This window comes from Microcebus murinus, chromosome 17 (genome assembly GCF_040939455.1).
Source record: "Microcebus murinus isolate Inina chromosome 17, M.murinus_Inina_mat1.0, whole genome shotgun sequence".
In the NCBI taxonomy this organism is placed as follows: Eukaryota; Metazoa; Chordata; class Mammalia; order Primates; family Cheirogaleidae; genus Microcebus; species Microcebus murinus.
Genome location: NC_134120.1, coordinates 43,938,586 through 43,957,355, shown reverse-complemented (window position 1 = coordinate 43,957,355; position 18,770 = coordinate 43,938,586). Strand labels below are relative to the sequence as shown.

General features: G+C 38.0%; 1 protein-coding gene across 4 annotated transcripts in view; it reads right to left on the bottom strand.

The window, feature by feature from the left end:
* OSBPL1A (oxysterol binding protein like 1A) overlaps window positions 1-18,770 on the bottom strand; it is a 187,755-nt gene that overhangs the window by 125,909 nt on the left and 43,076 nt on the right. For all 4 annotated transcript variants that reach the window (XM_012745965.2, XM_075993584.1, XM_012745966.3 and 1 more), the window contains 2 exons: window positions 15,228-15,313; window positions 13,644-13,788 (listed from right to left, as the gene is read on the bottom strand). In XM_012745965.2, the coding sequence (XP_012601419.1) occupies window positions 13,644-13,788; window positions 15,228-15,313 (231 nt within the window). The remainder of the gene's footprint in view (window positions 1-13,643; window positions 13,789-15,227; window positions 15,314-18,770) is intronic.

Sequence of the window (18,770 nt, the reverse complement as noted above, 5' to 3'; positions counted from 1 at the left end):
AGAATAAAGCCAGCAAGATATTATGTAACTTTTTCAATCTTACACATGCAAACACTCCATGTTTTGTTAAACAACCACAACAAAAACAGAATTTGTTTTATCAAAGTTATTTATTGAGTTCTGAAGTGAGCAAGACACTAAATGATGAAAGCTAAAAAAATAAACATAAAAACCTCAAATAGCTTGTAATTGCTAGAGAAACAATGGCTACACATAAAAATCATAACAAAATAGTTTTTTTCAAAATAACATATCAATTGTAATTCTGGAAATATGTTTATGCACTAAGGTGATATATTCCATCAAATGACCCTTTTATAAACAGAAACACTTGGGGAAATTTTTTCATAAAAAGATTTCCTGTGTGCCAATTAGTATTTCCAGTGCTAGGGATTCAGCAGTGAACATGACAGGAAAAACCTGAGTGGTGGGGAAAGCAAAGAAGGAGGGAAATACAAATAAATGAATTTTAAAAGACACAGCAGGAATGCCAAGATATGCCAAGACTTTTTATTTATTTTTTATTTTTATTTTTATTTTGAGACAGTCTCACTTTGTTGCCCAGGCTAGAGTGAGTGCCGTGGCATCAGCCTAGCTCACAGCAACCTCAAACTCTGGGGCTCAACCGATCCTACTGCCTCAGCCTCCCGAGTAGCTGGGACTATAGGCATGCGCCACCATGCCCAGCTATTATATATATATATATATATATATATATATATATATATTAGTTGGCCAATTAATTTCTTTCTATTTATAGTAGAGATGGGGTCTCGCTCATGCTCAGGCTGGTTTCGGACACCTGACCTCGAGCAATCCACCCACCTCGGCCTCCCAGAGTGCTAGGATTACAGGCGTGAGCCACCTCGCCCGGCCAACCAAGACTTTTTAAATGAATGATTTGCTTAACAATGACTGGGATATCACCTTAGACTGGAGGATGAGGGACTGGAGTGATATAAGTGGCCACTATATCTGAGGAAGGGATATTTAGACTGAGGAAAAGATCCAGCCTTGTAAAACTACAGGGGAAGGGCATTCTAGCAGAAGGAACAGCCAATGCAAAGGCCCTGAGGTAGGAATACTTTAGCAGGCAAAGGAGCAAGTCAGAGAGGTAAACAGAAGCTATATCATATAAGGGCTTTGTAGGCCAGATGTTTGTGAGCCAGTTTAAGGAATTTGGGTTTTGCTCTAAATATGATGGAAAGCTACTGAAAGTTTATTAATAAAAGAGTAACACGATCTGACTTACATTTAAAACTCTGTCAAGATATTTAAAAAATTCATAAGATACTTGGTGAAATGTGAACTTTGGCCATTTCATGACCTTGAGAAATTACTGTATTATTAAGATAATACTATTTTGTTCCTGTTTTTTAATAGTTCTGAAATACAAATCCACATATCATACAATTTACATATTTAAACTGTACAATTCCATGGTTTTTAATATGTTCACCGAGTTGTGCAACTATCATGTGGTTATGATTTTTTTTAAAGTGCCTTTATTATTAACATACTGAACTATAGTATATTGATATACCAAATTATGACAATTCAACTTTTAGCTTTTCGACTTTACAATGGGCTCATTAGGGTATCAAGTGCACTTCAACTTATGTTTTCAACTTATGATGGGTTTATTGGGTGTAGCCCCGTTGTAAGTTGAATAGCAATAGGTATTTACAGATGAAATGGCATAAGATCTGGAACAGTTTCAAAATAATCCAGGGGTGAGAAGAGATAAAGAAAGAGTAGCCATTACTGATCATTTCTGAAGTAGGGTAATGACTATATCAATTAATTATGCTATTTTTTTTTTAGGACAGGGTCTTGCTCTGTCACCTGGGCTAGAATGCAGCATCATCATCATAGGTCACTGCAATCTCAAACTCCGGGGCTCATGTGATCCTCCTGCCTCAGCCTCCTGAGTTGCTAGAGCTACAGGCGTGCACCATCATACTACTCAGCTAATTTTTCTATTTTTTGTAGAGATGGAGTCTCACTCTTGCTCAGAGTGGTCTCAAACTCCCGACCTTAAGCAATCCTCCAGCCTGAGCCTCCCAGAGTGCTAGAAATACAGGTCTGAGCCACCACGCCCAGCCTGCTATTCTATATTTTTTTTTTTGAGACAGTGTCTCACTTTGTTGCCCCAGGCTAGAGTGAGTGCCGTGGCGTCAGCCTGGCTCACAGCAACCTCAATCTCCTGGGCTCAGCGATCCTACTGCCTCAGCCTCCCGAGTAGCTGGGACTACAGGCATGTGCCACCATGCCCGGCTAATTTTTTTTTTGTATATATATTTTTAGTTGGTCAATTAATTTCTTTCTATTTTTGGTAGAGACGGGGTCTCGCTCAGGCTGGTTTCGAACTCCTGACCTTGAGCAATCCGCCCGCCTCGGCCTCCCAAAGTGCTAGGATTACAGGCGTGAGCCACCGCGCCCGGCCTCTGCTATTCTATATTTTAAGCTGTGATAATTTCTATAATGATTTTTTTTTTCAAAGGTCACTGTGGCTGCTGTGTGTAAAATGGCTTGTAAACGTGACAAGAGAAAAGCAGAGAGACTTGTTACAAAGAAAGAGCAATTGTCCAAGTAAAAGAGACTGGTGGTTAGAACTGGAGAGTTAACAAAATGCAGTTTTCACTATGAAGAGAAATATATGGGTTTGAGATTAATTTGGCAGGTAGATTTATAAAGCTGCTGATGGGTAAAAAGCTAGGGCTGATGATATATTACTTCTTTAGTGGGTAAAAACTTTTTAAAACATTAACTGAAAAATTAATGATCAGTTTAGTTTTTCCACCTAGCACATAGGAAAATGTCTTATAAAGGTCTGCCAATTCTGTGTTATTTTCGTTCTACCCACAGTGCACTTTTGAGAAATTATTTCTTTAGGTAGAGAAGAAGACAATATGATTTCTTTCATAGTATTCTGCCTTAACGCCAAAAATAAATTCTGAGCTCCTGCCAACTAGATAAAATTCCAGGACAGAGCCCTCATTTCTGGATTCAATGTCTAAAGTAATCGGCACACAAGAATTCAATTAAATGGTTTTTGAATGGAATGAAATAGCCTCTCTAGTTAGATGAGTGCCATAACCAGTCATTTCAAAAATGTACAGCTCTCAACCACAATAAAGTAAAAAACTGAAATGATGTAATGTTTAAATTTCTGCATGACAAATTTGTCCCTTAACAGGAAAACTAAAAACGTGTCAATTCTACTATATATAAATTAATATAAAATGCAATTCCAATTAAATCCCAACAGGGAACCTAAGAAAACTATTTTAAATGCCATCTGAAAGAATAACAGGTAAGAATGTCAAAGAAAATCCCTTAAGACAAAGAACAGTAAGGAGAAACCTTATCGGCTATTAAAACATTATAAAAATAATCATTAAAAGTGCAATACTGGCAAAAGAAGAGCCATATGAGGCAATGAAAGAATAGAAAATATTAAATACAAAAGAAAATAAACTCTTAAGATGTATTGGCATAAAGCACCACATGTACTCACCAGCAAATTGGTATTAACTGATCAACACATAAGTGGACATACAGGAATAACATCTATCGGGTGTCGGGCAGGTGGGGGTGAGGAGGGGACGGGTATACACATACATAATGAGTGTGATGCACACCAACTGGAGGATGGACAGGCCTGAAGCTTTGACTGGGGGGGCAAAGGAAATATACATAACCTTAACATTTGTACCCCCATAACATGCTGGAAAAAAAAAAATAAAAAAAAATGTATTGGCATAACAAAACAACGGAAAAGGAAAGAGTACTTATATAAAGCTAAGTGATCACGCGATCTAAGACTCTCACACCCTAACACACACTCACACGTTTTCCTGCTCGAAGCCCTCCGACCACACTCATGCGCCACCAAGCTCCGGGCCTCTGGCAGCCTCTCCAACACTACCTACCCTCTCTCTCCAACTCGCCCTGCTCTAGGCACCCTGGCAGCTTTCCTCTTCCTCAAATGTGCCATGTCTTCTCCTCCTCCAGTGCTTTCACACCTGCTTTCCCTTTGCCTGGAATGCTCTTCTGCCAGATACCCTCAGGGCTCACCCCCTCACTCAATTCAGCTCTTTTGCTCAAAGTCACTGAGAGCCCTCCCCTTACATCCTTTCTAAGACACCCCATGCCACCACCACTCTCTATCCCCTCATCCCTTTTTTTTTCCCCCACACCTCACTGCCTGACAGCATATGTGTATTTAATTCCTTGTCTCTGTCCTCCCACCAAAATAATATTGCTCCAAAACATGGGGGCTGTCAGGTTCTGTTCACCGTCGGATCTCCAGCACCTAGGACAGTTCCTGGCACACAGCAGAGGCTCAGCATTTGCTGAATGAATGAATGGGATTTCAGATAAACGAGGAGAAAACAGAATTGACTATTTAGCAACTTTCTCCTTAAGCTTAGAAGTCTTATAAAAGAATCAAAAAGGAACATCAATAAATTTGATTAAAAATGTAAAATATCCTTGTCTTTTAAAACAAGACTAGGAAAACTTAGCTGTAAAAAATATAAAGAAATAATGATTACCCATATCACTAGACTTTTGGGTGAAAAACAAATATGTTATATTCACATGAAGTACTAACCAAAAGGTGAGCCATGAAGACTATGCTTCTGGGGGCAATATGGAAAAACCCGTTGATGCTTGATAAAAGAGTAGGATTTTAATATGCCAATTCAATTTATACTTTCTGAGATGTCTGCCAGCCCTCACCCATTCACCATTCTCTGAGCACTGCCCTCTCCGTGCTCCCAGGGGAGGGCCCTAGCGGCACCCTATATACCACATGGCCCTGCCCCTGCAGTCCCAACTGACCGTAGCCAGCTAACATAAGTGAATACCGTCCAATGATCTCCCACTGTATTTAAAACTGAGGTTAAGAGATTGTGGTCTCCTTGTTAGTAGAGCAGTATAAAAAAGAAAAAGAAAAAAAAAAAAAGGAGCTTGTGGTCTACTAATGGAGTTACGGGGCTGCCATCTTCTATTACATATAATGGAAAATGAAAAAGCTGGTCTGCTAAGAGACCATGCAGCGAGACACAGACACACATACAGTGAGTGGCGGCCATCTTGGTTCCTATCAGTTCTCTGGTTCCCAGTTTCATCCCATCAGATGCCTACTGCCATTTCCTGCTTTGGAATATCATGAGATATCTCTGTATTCTTATATAACCTTTCTTCTCTTACTTCTTGACAACTCAAGAAGAGAATTACTTAAAACTTATTATTTAAAACTTAAAAAAAATCTATTTTTACCATGAAATATTAACAACTAAAAATTAAATCTCTGAAGGTTTGCATTATGGGTGATTATAAACTTTTCTAGTGACTCTTTTTCATATCAACTACAAATAAGCCTTACTTTTATAATTTCAAAAATGCTCTAAAATAAGTATGAAAATATACTGGAAAAATGCCAAAGTAACAATGGTTAATTTGGGTAATTTGTGTTCTCTACTTTTAAAACTTTCTGTAATGCAGATATTGTTCTTGTTGTTTTTTAATTATACCTTTTCAAAAGCTTCCATCTTGACTTTTGTCAAGAACACATTAACAGCTTTGTTCAGGAATGTTCAACTTTGGTTACTAACATAAACTACAGAGTAAGAGTATATTTGAATATCAATAATCAACTTTTCAATGCTTACAAGGGAATTCTTTTTTCCCAGTTAGACTGATATTTTTATGGAACTTTGTTATTGTTTCATTTGGATGCTTCTGAATCTAAATTTTGAAGGAAAAATCATAATAAACCACCACATAGAAAAATTATTCAAGTTTTTGGCAAATGTGTAAAGAGACTAGGAATCACATTTTAACAATATTTGGTTTTGTGACTCTTTTAGCACTTCTGGATTCCTTTGCCTAATTTCCAGGTAGGAAAATAACGTTAGTTCTTAACTAGTAATTGGTAGATAAAATTTAAATTATGTAATGTGGTTGCTACCATTGCTCTATAGTTCATAAAGCTTATTAGAGAACTCCTTTCCAGACTTCTGTACCCTCTCTTCCATTACTTCTGGGTGTTTACCTTACAGTGTTAAATCTTTCTGTAAACTGCTACTAACTTTCAAAGGTAATCATGATTTTTAAATTGGAATTATTTCCATGCACATCTTTCTACTTTTATTATACAGGAATATATCCACAAACAAACTGTTTTTGAATGTTAAACATGGTTGCGGACTCAGTGGCTTACCCCTATAATCCTAGCACTTTAGGAGCCCCAAGGTGGGAGGATCACTTGAGCCCAGGAATTGAAGACCAGCCTGAGCAACAGCAAGACACCATCTCTACACAAAAAATACAAAAATTAGCCCAGCACAGTAGTGCATACCTGTAGTACCAGCCTCTCAGGAGGCTGAGGCAGGAAGATCAAGTGAGCCCAGGAGTTTGAGGTTGCAGTGAGTTATAATGACGCCACTACACTCTAGCTTGGGAGACAGAGCAAGACCCTGTCTCTAAAAAAAAAAAAACAAAAAAAAACCAGTTAATTAAAACAAAACTTAAAAAAAAATGATTTTACTGTTAAAATAATGGAATAATGTATCTATCATTCTGTAATTCCCCCTCCCCCTCCTTTTTTTTTTTCGGAGACAGAGTCTCACTTTGTTGCCCAGGTTAGAGTGCTGTGGTGTCAGCCTAGCTCACAGCAACCTCAAACTCCTGGACTCAGATGATCCTCCTGCCTCAGCCTCCCGAGTAGCTGTGACTACAGGCATGTGCCACCATGCCCGGCTAATTTTTTTTCTATATATTTTTAGCTGTCCAAGTAATTTCTTTCTGCTTTTAGTAAAGACAGGGTCTTGCTCAGGCTGGTCTCAAACTCCTGAACTCAAACAATCCACCCACCTCGGCCTCCCAGAGCGCTAGGATTTACAGGCGTGAGCCACCATGCCTGGCTGTAATTTCCTTTCTTAACACTGTTTGCATTTATCCATGTCAGCACATGTAGCTGTAGCTTATCTAGTTTAATACTACTGTACGAATAAACCACGGTTGATTTAAGCAGTTAGGCTTATCTCCTACTTTTTCACTATGTTAAGTAGACCTGAAATAAACATCATAGTACATACGCCCTTCTATTCAAGTGAATGAATTTTTTTTTCATGTGAGTGAAATTTAATCTTGGTTTTATATCTCTATGTGAAGTCTTTAGTCATGTATTTTTTTGGGTTTTTTTCCCTGCCATCTGTATATCTTCTTTGGTGAAGGGTCCGGTTGAACCTTTCAAAAATTGGGTTGCTTATCTTATGTTAAAAGTGTTCTTCACATATTCTAGATGCCAGTACATTGTTGTATATTATGTTTTGCCAATATTTTCTCCCATACAATGGCCAGCATTTTCCTAATAGTGCTTGCTGAAGAGCATAACTTTCTAATTTTGACAAAAGTCCAATTTATCAATATTTTATCACTCATGCTTTTTGTGTCATGGTTTAAGAAATCATCACCAAACCCAAAGTAAGATATTTCTCCTATGTATTCTTCTAGATTTTTATGGTTTTAACCCTTATATTTATTTCTGGGATCAGTTGAGAGCTAATTTTTATGGTGTGAGGTAAGGGACAAGAGTCACTGTTTTGCATTACTGCCATCCAATTTTCCTAATACCACTTGCATAATAAGTTTATTTTTTTCCTATTGATATTGACTGCCTTGACACCTTTGCCAAAAATCAATTGACAATATATATGGAGGTTGATTTCTGGATTCCCCTGGTTCCATCAATCTATATACCTATTCTTACACCAATACTACACTGTCCTAAAACATGGTAGTATAAGTCTTCCAACTTTGTTCTTTTTCAAAGTTGTTTTGGGTATATTAGGGTCCTTTGTATTTCAATATAAAATATATAAGTGTATAATCAATTTGTTAATTTCTACCTAAAAAAAAAAAAAAACCTGCTAGATTTTGATTGGGATTACAGTGAATCACTAGATCAATCTGTGGAAAACCGACACTTTGTCAAGGCTTCTGATTCCTGAACTCAGTACACCTCTCCATTTATTTAGATATTCTTGTATTTCTCTCACCCAGTGTCCTGTGGTTTTCAGTGGACAAGTCTTGTACCTCTTTTACAAGGTTTATTCCTAAGTGCACGATAACATTTTAATGCTATTGCAAACGGTTTGCTTTTTCAATTTCAACTTCTGACTTGTACATAGAATACCACTGATTTTTGTATATTGAACTAGCTCACTATTCTAATCTGTTGTAGATTTCTTAGGATTTTTTTTTTAACATGATCATGTCATCTGTGAATAAAGACAGTTTTACTTCTTTTTCAGTCCAAATGCCTTTTATTTCTTTTTCTTGCTTTACTGCACTGACTAGGACTTTCGATACAATGTTAATAGAAGTAGGGGGAATGGAGAAAAATCTAGTCCCTATAATTTATGGGCAAAAAGAGAAGCTTCTCTTGCTGTTTTAAAGTTTATATTGCACACTTAGGTCTTTAAAATACCTGGAATCCAGTTACCAATATGAAATAGGAATCTAAAATGACCTATACCTATGTAGACAGCCAATTGTCCCAGGTTTATTTTCTTTCTTTTTTTTTTTGAAATTTATTTATTTTTTATTTCGGCATATTATGGGGGTATAGATTTTAAGGTTTCAATAAATGCCCATTTCCCTTCCTCCCCCCCCAAGTCTGAGTCTCCATCATGACCATCCCCCAGATGGTGCACATCTCACTCATTATATATGTATATACTCACCCCCCTTCCCCCTCCCACCTGCCCAATACCCTATTACTATAGTACCTATGTGACCACTTAGGTGCTGTTCAGTTAATACCAATTTGTTGGTGAGTATATGTGGTGCTTGCTTTTCCATTCTTGGCCAGGTTTATTTTCTTGATCCCTTCCCCACCCACTTACAACACTACCTTTGCCATTTACCAAGTTCCCATATGTACATGCTTTAATGTCTCAACTCTCTGGTCTGCCTATGTACCCTGAACCAATACCAATATCAAGATCTTGCCAAGAGATCTTATCTCATGATTTTAAATAACTATATGCACTAATAATTCCCAAATTTCAATCTCCACCCAGATTTCTCCCCTAAACTCAATCTTCTACTTCTAGCTATCTCCCTTGGTTTGTATAATGGATATTTCAACATTTAAATGTATGAAGAAACCAAACCCCTAATTCTCAACTGCTAACTGCTCCTCCTGCAGCCTTCTCTTTCTAAGTGAGAACTCCATTCTCCCAGGTGCTCAAGGCAAACACTGTCAAGTCTTCCTTGACTCCTCTCTTCTTACCCCTCACATCTAAACCATCGGAAAATCCTGACCATTCTACCTTCACAAAATGTAGAAACAAAGTCAACCACTTAACTACCATCTTTATTGCCACTATCCTGACACAAGCCAATTATTATCTCTCACCTGGATTACGCCAGTAGCCTCATAGCTGCTGTCCCTTCTTGCTTGCTCTCCTACCATCTGTAGCCTAGAGCAATCAGTTTTTGCAACATAAGTCAGATCAAGTCACTCCTGCATTTTAAACCTCCCACATCTTCCCATTTCAAGTGGAAACAGGGACTTGCCTGTTTGGGTTTTTTCCCCTCACGGCTTTAGATCCCTCATCTCTGGATAGTACCCGGCACGTAAGCACTCCATAAATACTTGAATGCATAAATGTTTTCATTCCCATAGATTCATATTAATCTGCCCGCCCAGCAAGGCAAGCTGCCCCGCTTCTCTTTCCCTTTAAAATTCTCAGCCCTTGACTCTTCTATAAAAATCTACAATCAGCTAGTCAAGTTCTATGGAAACTCTTGAGAATTCTGGCTGAGACTGCTTTGATTTTATAAATTAATTTGGGAAGAACTGTTAGCTTTTCAATGTTCAGTTTTTCCCCACCAAAGACATGTTAGGCTCTCTATTTTTTTTGGTCTTCTTTTCTGTCCTTCAGTTGTGTTTGTAATTTCCTTCGTAAAAAAGTAAGTATCTTTTATCAAATATGTTTCCACTTAGTTTTTACTATTGCCATAAACATTATACCTTTTTAAAAATTACATGTTCTATTAATAACTGTCACAATAAAATCATCAAGCTTTTTTTCTATGGCTTCGTTCTTCCTTAACTTTAAACATGCTTAACATTCCCTTGCTTAAAAACACCTCCACTTGGCCAGGGAGCCATCCCTTCTGTTTTTAAAAAGTGTTTCTTCAGCTTCTTTGTTTTCTATTCAGTCCCTAACCCCTAACCTAGCTTTTTTATCCAACTACCCAGTGGAAACTGAAAGGACTGTCAAAATGACCCCTGGGCATTCAGTCACTGAATCAGCAAGCTTTTTCTCTGTGTTTATCTTCCTTTTTTTTATTATTATTTATTTATTTATTTTTATTGCGGCATATGATGGGGGTACAGATTTTAAGGTTTCAATAAATGCCCTTTCCCCCTCCCCCCACAAGTCTGAGTCTCCAGCATGACCATCCCCCAGATGGTGCACATCTCACTCATTATGTATGTATATACCCACCCCCCGCCACCCTGCCCAATACCCTATTACTGTAGTACCTATATGTCCACTTAGGTGCTGCTCATTTAATACCAGTTTGCTGCTAAGTTGCACAGGACACGGATAACATTTTCCCTCTTCTTTTGCCTTCCATGGAACTTGAATTTTTCTCACTTCACCTGAGTACTTCTCCTTCTCCACCCTCCAATTTCTCCTCTAACTTTTATTTCAGGAAGAACCTATATTTGTCTCAGAGATACAGGAAAAGCAGATTTTCAGTGAGCTCTTGAAGTAAAACTAGGGTTTACCAGGATGGACATGCAGGAAAAGGCGCTTCTGAAAGAGAGAACAGCACAAGCAAGGTAAGGACAGCACAGTAACTAGGGAGCCTCAGTCCAGCCAGAGAGCTGCACTGTCCAACACGGCTGGCGCTAGTCACATGTAGCTGTTCCGTACCTGAAACGTGGCTGGTCTACACCGAGACGTGCTGTATATGTAAAATATACACCGGATTTCAAACACTCGGTACCAAAAAAGGAATGTAAGACCGCATTGATGATATTTTTCACTGATTACATGTGGAAATGGTATTTCAGATTCATTGCTTTAAATAAAATATATTAAAATTAATTTCACCAGTTTCTTTTTACTTTTTTTTTTTTTTTTTTTTTTTGAGACAGAGTCTCACTTTGTTGCCCAGGCTAGAGTGAGGGCAAACTCCTGGGCTCAAGTGATCCTCCTGCCTCAGCCTCCCGAGTAGCTGGGACTATAGGCATGCGTCACCATGCCCGGCTAATTTTTTCTCTATATATTTTTAGTTGGTCAATTAATTTCTTTCTATTTTTAGTAGAGACGGGGTCTCACTCAGGCTGGTTTCAAACTCTTGACCTCGAGCAATCCGCCCACCTCGGCCTCCCAGAGTGCTAGGATTACAGGCGTGAGCTACCACACCCAGCCTCTTTTTACTTTTTTCTAATGTGGGTACCAGAAAACTTAAAATTACGCATGTGACTCCCATTATATTTCTATTGGACAGTGAGAGTGTAATCACACAGGCCAGTAGAGGAGGAGATTCTTTAATAAATTTTCTTTCTACTTTCTACTCCAATTGCTGTCTCTAAAGTTCAGGTCCTACTCACCTCTCAACCTAAGACCATTTCAACCCCTACTGGTCCCTCACTATTCATCATGGACCTGTCACAATCTATCCTATAATAAGGTTAATATATTAACCTTCCCAAGGCACCTCATCCCTCCACTGCTCACTTTTCTCCCTGAGTTCCTGCGGCTTTCCAAATTAAGGGGTAAAATAGCCTGGCATTTCAAGGCTTTCCACTGGATAAATTTAACACGCATTTTAGGATGACCTAGTGCTGCTCTCCCCATTACGTTGCCTTGGATGTGTCAAACTGGGAATGTCACCTAAACTTGACTTACATTTTTCACCTTGATGCCTTTTCTCATAATCTTTCCTCTGCCTGGAATGCCCTTTCCCAAATTCCTGCTTATTACAATCTTACTAATAAAGGTTTTATGTTTATATTAAAAAATACATGAAGGGGGACTTCTGTTAAAAATACAAACTGCACTCTAGTCCAGGCAACAGAATGAGACTCTGCCTCAAAAAAAAAAAAAAAAAAAAAAAAAAAAAAAAAAAAAAAAAAAAAATACACACAACAACAACAACAAACTGAGGTATTTAGAGATGAACATTTTTTAAAATCCTTCTCAAGGCCACATGTGGCCCTCCAGATCTCCAAGCACAGCCCCTCAATCAAATCCAAACTTCTCAGAACAAATCCCTTCAATAAAGGAGTGTGCTATAAAATTTGGATCCAGACAAAGGGCCACGCATAAGGATCCAGAAGGCCACTGGTTCTCTGCCTCTAACTGCTATTCCTTCAAAAACCTATTTTTAATTACTCCAGACCTGTAACGAATATGCAACCCTCCCAGTGGTGACTCTAGGTGCTGGGTGAACTAGACGGTAAAATACTAGCCCTGCCCATAGGCATTCAGTCTCACGGGAGACAGCTAGGAAAGCCAACAATACCATGGAGTGCGGTTTAGGCTCTGATGGAGGCAACACAGGGGCCTGTGGAACCACTGACAAGCCCTGATCCAACTGGCGGGTAGGCAGCAGGAAGCATCCTCAAAAGAGATATGGAAAGGCCCTGCTGGATTATTCCTCTTTTAAATACCCAACACACTTTTTGCAGCTTCTCTTCTAGTTACCCAATTCTGTCTTCAGTACCATCATGTATTTATGTACTGTCAATTCTCATTATTTGAAGAGTCTATATTTCCAAGTTTGCCTATTGCTAAAACTTACTTGTAAACACCAAATCAATACTTGCTGCAATTTCTTGGTCATTCACAAATGTGCCCAGGGTGGTAAAAAATTTGAGTGGCCCAACACTCACTTTCCCAGGTGGAGTACAAGGTGATACCCAGCCTTCTTGGTTCACACTGTAAACAAGTGTCCTCGCCACTTTAGTGTCACATCTTCCACATTTCTGTGTTTTGGCAATTTTGCTGTTTAAAATGGTACCCAAGTATAGTGCTAACGTGCTCGCCAATGTTCCTAATTGCCAGAAGACTACGATGTGCCTCACAGAGAAAATAACATGCTACGTAAGCTTCACTCAGGCATGAGTTGGGGCACCTACCATTGGTCATGGGTTCCATGATAATGAATCAACAATATACATTAAATAAGGTGTTTTTAAATAGAAACACCAATAAATCAAGGTTATCACTGACCAATTGATGAAAATATTGTGACCAGGGGGGTCTCGGGAACCTAACCCTGTATTTCCTCTAGGAGCAATGGTTCAGTGTTTCCTAAGTCAGTGTTGGCAGCAACTATATAGACCATAACTACTACAAATAACAAGAACTAACTGTACTTATCTTTTTCTTGAGGGTAGGATCTATCTTAGTTATCTATCTTTTATCTATCTATCTTCTTTTGTGTGAATGCTTTCACTTCAAAATTAAACAGAGCATATAGTTTGACAAAGACTGAATACTAAAAACAAAACAGAACAAAAAAAATGATTTTATATAGCATTGACTTCATTTTAAAACTTCAAAATGACCAACCATGGTTTTTATCGACATGCTTACCATTTTTGTTCTTCAGATTAGGGTCTGCTCCACTTTTGAGAAGCTTTAAGGCACATTGCTTATGGGCCCGGTAAGCTGCACAATGCAAGGGTGTATTTCCTAACTGATCCGAACAGTTAACATCAGGAGGGCTGGGCCTGTTGAGCTAACAATTAAAGAAATGCAATGCAGAATTATATACCGAAGACAGACTTTCTCCCATAATCCTCAGGAAAGTGTACCAGCAGAGCCAGAAGAATGCCAGGCTCCTTGGCATCTAGACTTCGTGGCTTCTAGCTCACTAAGCCAGCCAACCCCACCATGCCCATGCCCATTCTCAGGTGCCGCACGACCTCAGGCCTGTGTGCAGGCCCTACACTCCACTCCTCTGACAAAAGACACCACCCTCTGCCCCAGCACCACCCCATCCACCCTGGACACTAAGATTTCACGATATAATCAACAATGCATTAGGGTAGACTTTAAAATAAGAGTGGAACTGGAATGTTCCTAACCCAAAGAAATGTTAAATGTCTGAGATGATGGATACCATAATTACCCTGATTTGATTAATTCACATCATATGTCTGTATCAAAACATCACATGAACCCTATAAAGATATGCAACTATTATATACCCATAATAACCAAAAATTAAGAATTTTCACAAAAAAAGATTTCACGAGGACTTCGAAGACTTGCTGCTCCTACCAGCCTCGTCATTCACACTTGTAACAGCAAAATTACACATCAGTCTACCACAGGCAGTCCTGCAGCAGAGTTAAAACCATAAAAAATGTTAAATGTGTAAATGCCAAAGTTCCACTGAATCTGTTGTTCCGAACTTACTGCTTTAGAAGCTTTTCTGTTTCCAACAGCATTTCCAGAAGCAGATAGAAGCTTCTTTATATAGTTTCCATTTCACAAAATTTAAAAAGTGTTTTAAGCGCTATACTTAGAAACCAAAGAAGCCTTTTCAAATGAGCTGAAATAACTTTAAAGCAAATGGCAATGCTTCAGTCATGAATTCAGAACAAATTTAGAGTTTCATGTTTAATGAGACTGTGTAGGAATGGAAACTGGAAAGTAGGTCTCTTAAGGGGAAAAAAGTGGGCAAAGCTTTTAGTCTGCTCTAATGTGATATAAATATTACAAAATACTGCCCCTTCCTTGCATGTTACTTTCTAAAAGTATAGCATTCCTCTCAGAAATTATTGCTGACCAAAACTGGAACTTATTTCTTTATAGGGTCCTATATAATATATTTCAATTTTAAATTGGCTTAATCCGAAAAAAGTTTAAAAATTGTCCTTACGTTAGCTATTTACCATGAAAAATCAGATTCTTATCCATTAGGCTTTATGGCGGAGAAAGGGGTGGGGATATGAATTAGAAATTCAGAAAGAACATCACTTTTAAAATGTGTCCTGCTTAAACTCTTACCCTTCTAAGTGTTATTAGATATTTAAGGATTTCTGTTCTACTATTATGATCTCTGGAGTTTTGGGGCCCACACTTTGACTAAATTATAAACTTAACATTAATTAAAAATTTCCCTGAAGTGTAAAGAAATAACGCTTTTCGGTTTGGGGGTTTTTGTTTTACCAGAGCTGTGAGTTCTGTTGTTTTGCCTTCTCTTGTGGCTGCTAAAAGTAATTCTTCGAGCTTTCTTTGTTGAGTTCTTTCTACAGCTGCAAAAAAGAAAGCACATATCACTCCACTGCTAGTCAAGATCTGATTAGCAAATTTGTTACTAAAACATACAAGGAATAAAGCAATCATGGTGAGAAAAATCAAAATGTTTTAAACTAGAATTTAAATGTAAGTAAACTTTATTGTTATTCTCATTGCCTTTACATTTCAGATTACGGAGTTGAATTTCTTTGAAGTGTGGATGAATTTATGTTGTCAGTTCAGAGGCCTTTAAGATTTTACTCAGCACAATACCCATCACAATTAATTATGGATTACTTTTATATACTGAAATACTATTACATATCTGCTTTAGAAAGGTAGATAAATGGGGTTCATATCTTGCAAAGCCTTAAAATGTGAAAAGAAACAAGAAATACCATTGGTAGGAAGATGTACAAGCCATAAGAGTATATGCAGATGTCAATTTATTTGTATGTTTCCACATATTTATTTTTATTTAATGAATACCATAGCGCTTAATATGTGCCAAGTGCTATTTAAAGCATTTTAGAAATATTAACTCATTAAATTTTCCTAACTTCTCTGAGGTAGTTGTTACTGTAAAATCATCCTGATTTTCACAGAGAAAGCAACTGAGGCACCAAGAGATTAAGGAATTTAACCAAGGTCGCACACCAAAAGTGGGAGCTGGGATTTGAACCCGAGCAGGCTAGTTTTCAGGTTCCATGCTCTTACCACTGCACTTCTCAAGTTGCAGTATAAGAGCAACTGGCAACCTGATTTGTGTAAGAGACTAGCATAGGAAAATAAGTCTCATTTCTGCTAGATCTGAATTCTGTTTTGGCTTATAGAAAGGAAGTAATTTCATAGGAAGGCTTAGTAATCCCACTTAACATACTCGCACAGTATCTTGTGGAACTATAAAAGGTTTTTTGGGTCCTACATTAAAGTCATGGACAGAGAAGCAGGTTGGGGAGTCGGGTGACTAGGGAAGCAGGTGAACATTTATCAGTAGTAATTACTGTGTGCTAAATGAAGTTTGAGACTCTATGCATACTCCTGCATTCAAATTACAGGGAACACATATATCGAATTCAGGAATAAATGGGACTAGTTTAGCTTTGTCTTAAGAAATGACTACTATATGCTATCATCTTCTTTTCCACATTTTTATTTCCACACCCAGACTTTCTCTCCACCTCAGGAGGCGGCCAAGCCTCTATGTAGACTCTCCGTGGCTGCTTCTCTTACTGGGATTCACTATCCTCAATCTCCCCTCTCACTGGTTCTACAGCCACTGGACTGTGAGCTCTGAGAACAGTGATGTCTCCATCCCTCTTGTACATATGTCTTGTACATATGTCTACATATGTCTGCATGTATTACCCAGAACTATAATTTATCTCCTCAGTCATTCATGAAGTACCTGTTCTTATCCTCCTGTGTATACTAGACATGTATGACAATGTAGCACAACACATATTTGGTCAATAAATATTTATTGAATAGTCAAATAATGCTTACTAATGTTTGTTCCATACTTCAGGGAAATAAAGGACACCCTAATGTTTCTTTCTAGGTTGTCCAGGCTCATAAATAAAGGAAAACAGAGATTTGGAGTTGAAAACTCTACATACGTTCCTGGACTATGTTCCTGTACACTTCCTGTCTTGAGTTCATTCGAGACACTGAAGGAAGACTGTTGATCCTGCCAATGAAAAGCAAATATTCTAGTCTAGGGTGGTGAAGCTTCCACAGTGCTAGTAATGTTCTGTTTCTTTTGGGTGTTATTTAGAGGGATGTGTTCTATTTGTGAAAACAGTGAGCTGTATATCAACAATGTGTACTTTTCTGTATATATTTTATATCTCAATAAATGTTTTAAACAAATACTATAAATCCAAAAAATCATTTGTCCTGTGAAATTTAATATCACTCTAAACTAACTCTTTCCTTTCAATCAGAATCAAGTTAGTAGGGATCTCAGAGGTCAGGACGTCTACATCTGGCCTGGTAGACACATACACACGACACAGAGTAGATTAAATAGTAGTACACCTGAAATGCAAGAGAACACCTGGAAAATGTGCATCATTAGTGATAGAAAATCACTATTTCTTAATCACCATAGTAAATAATTGATTAGGGCAAATATTATCAATTGATGCTAAAACCACTAACTAAAAGTTTATTGGTAAACAGGTTATTTACATGGTCTCAACTTTTCTCCCACAGATTATTTATTAATGACAAAGGGAAAACACACCTTTGCAGTGGACCAGGTGACCAGAATTAACATCGCCAATAATGAAACAAAGTTACACCATGTGCCTCCTAATTTGATGCATTGGTATATAATACATGATATTCCCACCAAAAATACATATCCTGAATCTAATGACACGAAAAGAGAAAAACTCAAATTGAGTGATATTCTACAAACCATTCCACAACTGCTTTTCTCCTCAAAAAGGTCAATATCATGAAAGACAAAGGCTGAGGAATTGTTTCAGATAAAAAGAGACTAAGAAGGCCGGGCGCTGTGGCTCACGCCTGTAATCCTAGCTCTTGGGAGGCCGAGGCGGGCGGATTGCTCAAGGTCAGGAGTTCAAAACCAGCCTGAGCAAGAGTGAGACCCCGTCTCTACTATAAATACAAAGAAATTAATTGGCCAACTGATATATATATAAAAAATTAGCCGGGCATGGTGGCGCATGCCTGTAGTCCCAGCTACCGGGGAGGCTGAGGCAGAAGGATCACTCGAGCCCAGGAGTTTGAGGTTGCTGTGAGCTAGGCTGACGCCACGGCACTCACTCTAGCCTGGGCAACAAAGTGAGACTCTGTCTCAAAAAAAAAAAAAAAAAAAGAGACTAAGAAGACATGACAATTAAATGCAACATGGGATTCTGGATTAGATCCTAGATTGGTAGAAAATGGACATAGGACATCACTTAGACAACTGGCAAAATTTTTATATAAAATGTATATTGTATATTATTAATGTACAATTTCCTGAAATGAATCATTATATTGTGATTATGTAAGAAAATAATCCTTGTTCTTAAGAGATGCATACTGAAGATACATGCTTCAGTTAAATTATCACTATATCTGCAAATTACTCGCAAATAGTCCAACAAAATAATTAAAATATTTAAACCAGATGTGTCCAAATATTAACAACTGGTGAATATAACTGAAGGACATATGAGTGTTTACTGTATTATTCTTGAAAATTTCCTATAGGTTAAAAATTTTTCAAAATAAAAAGACAAATGAGATAATAGAGAAAAGAGGTTTTCCTCTCTAGTGCCTGACAAGTGGTAGTCCACCTACCGTCTCACTGAATACCTCTAATCATGGGAAACTCACTGCATCTTTAAAGGCAATCCAACCCAGCATTACAAATACACTGCACCCCAAAATAAACTCCCTGGTACTCTGTCAACTGAGCCATCATCTGGACCTGGTTCTACTACAAATTAAGATCAT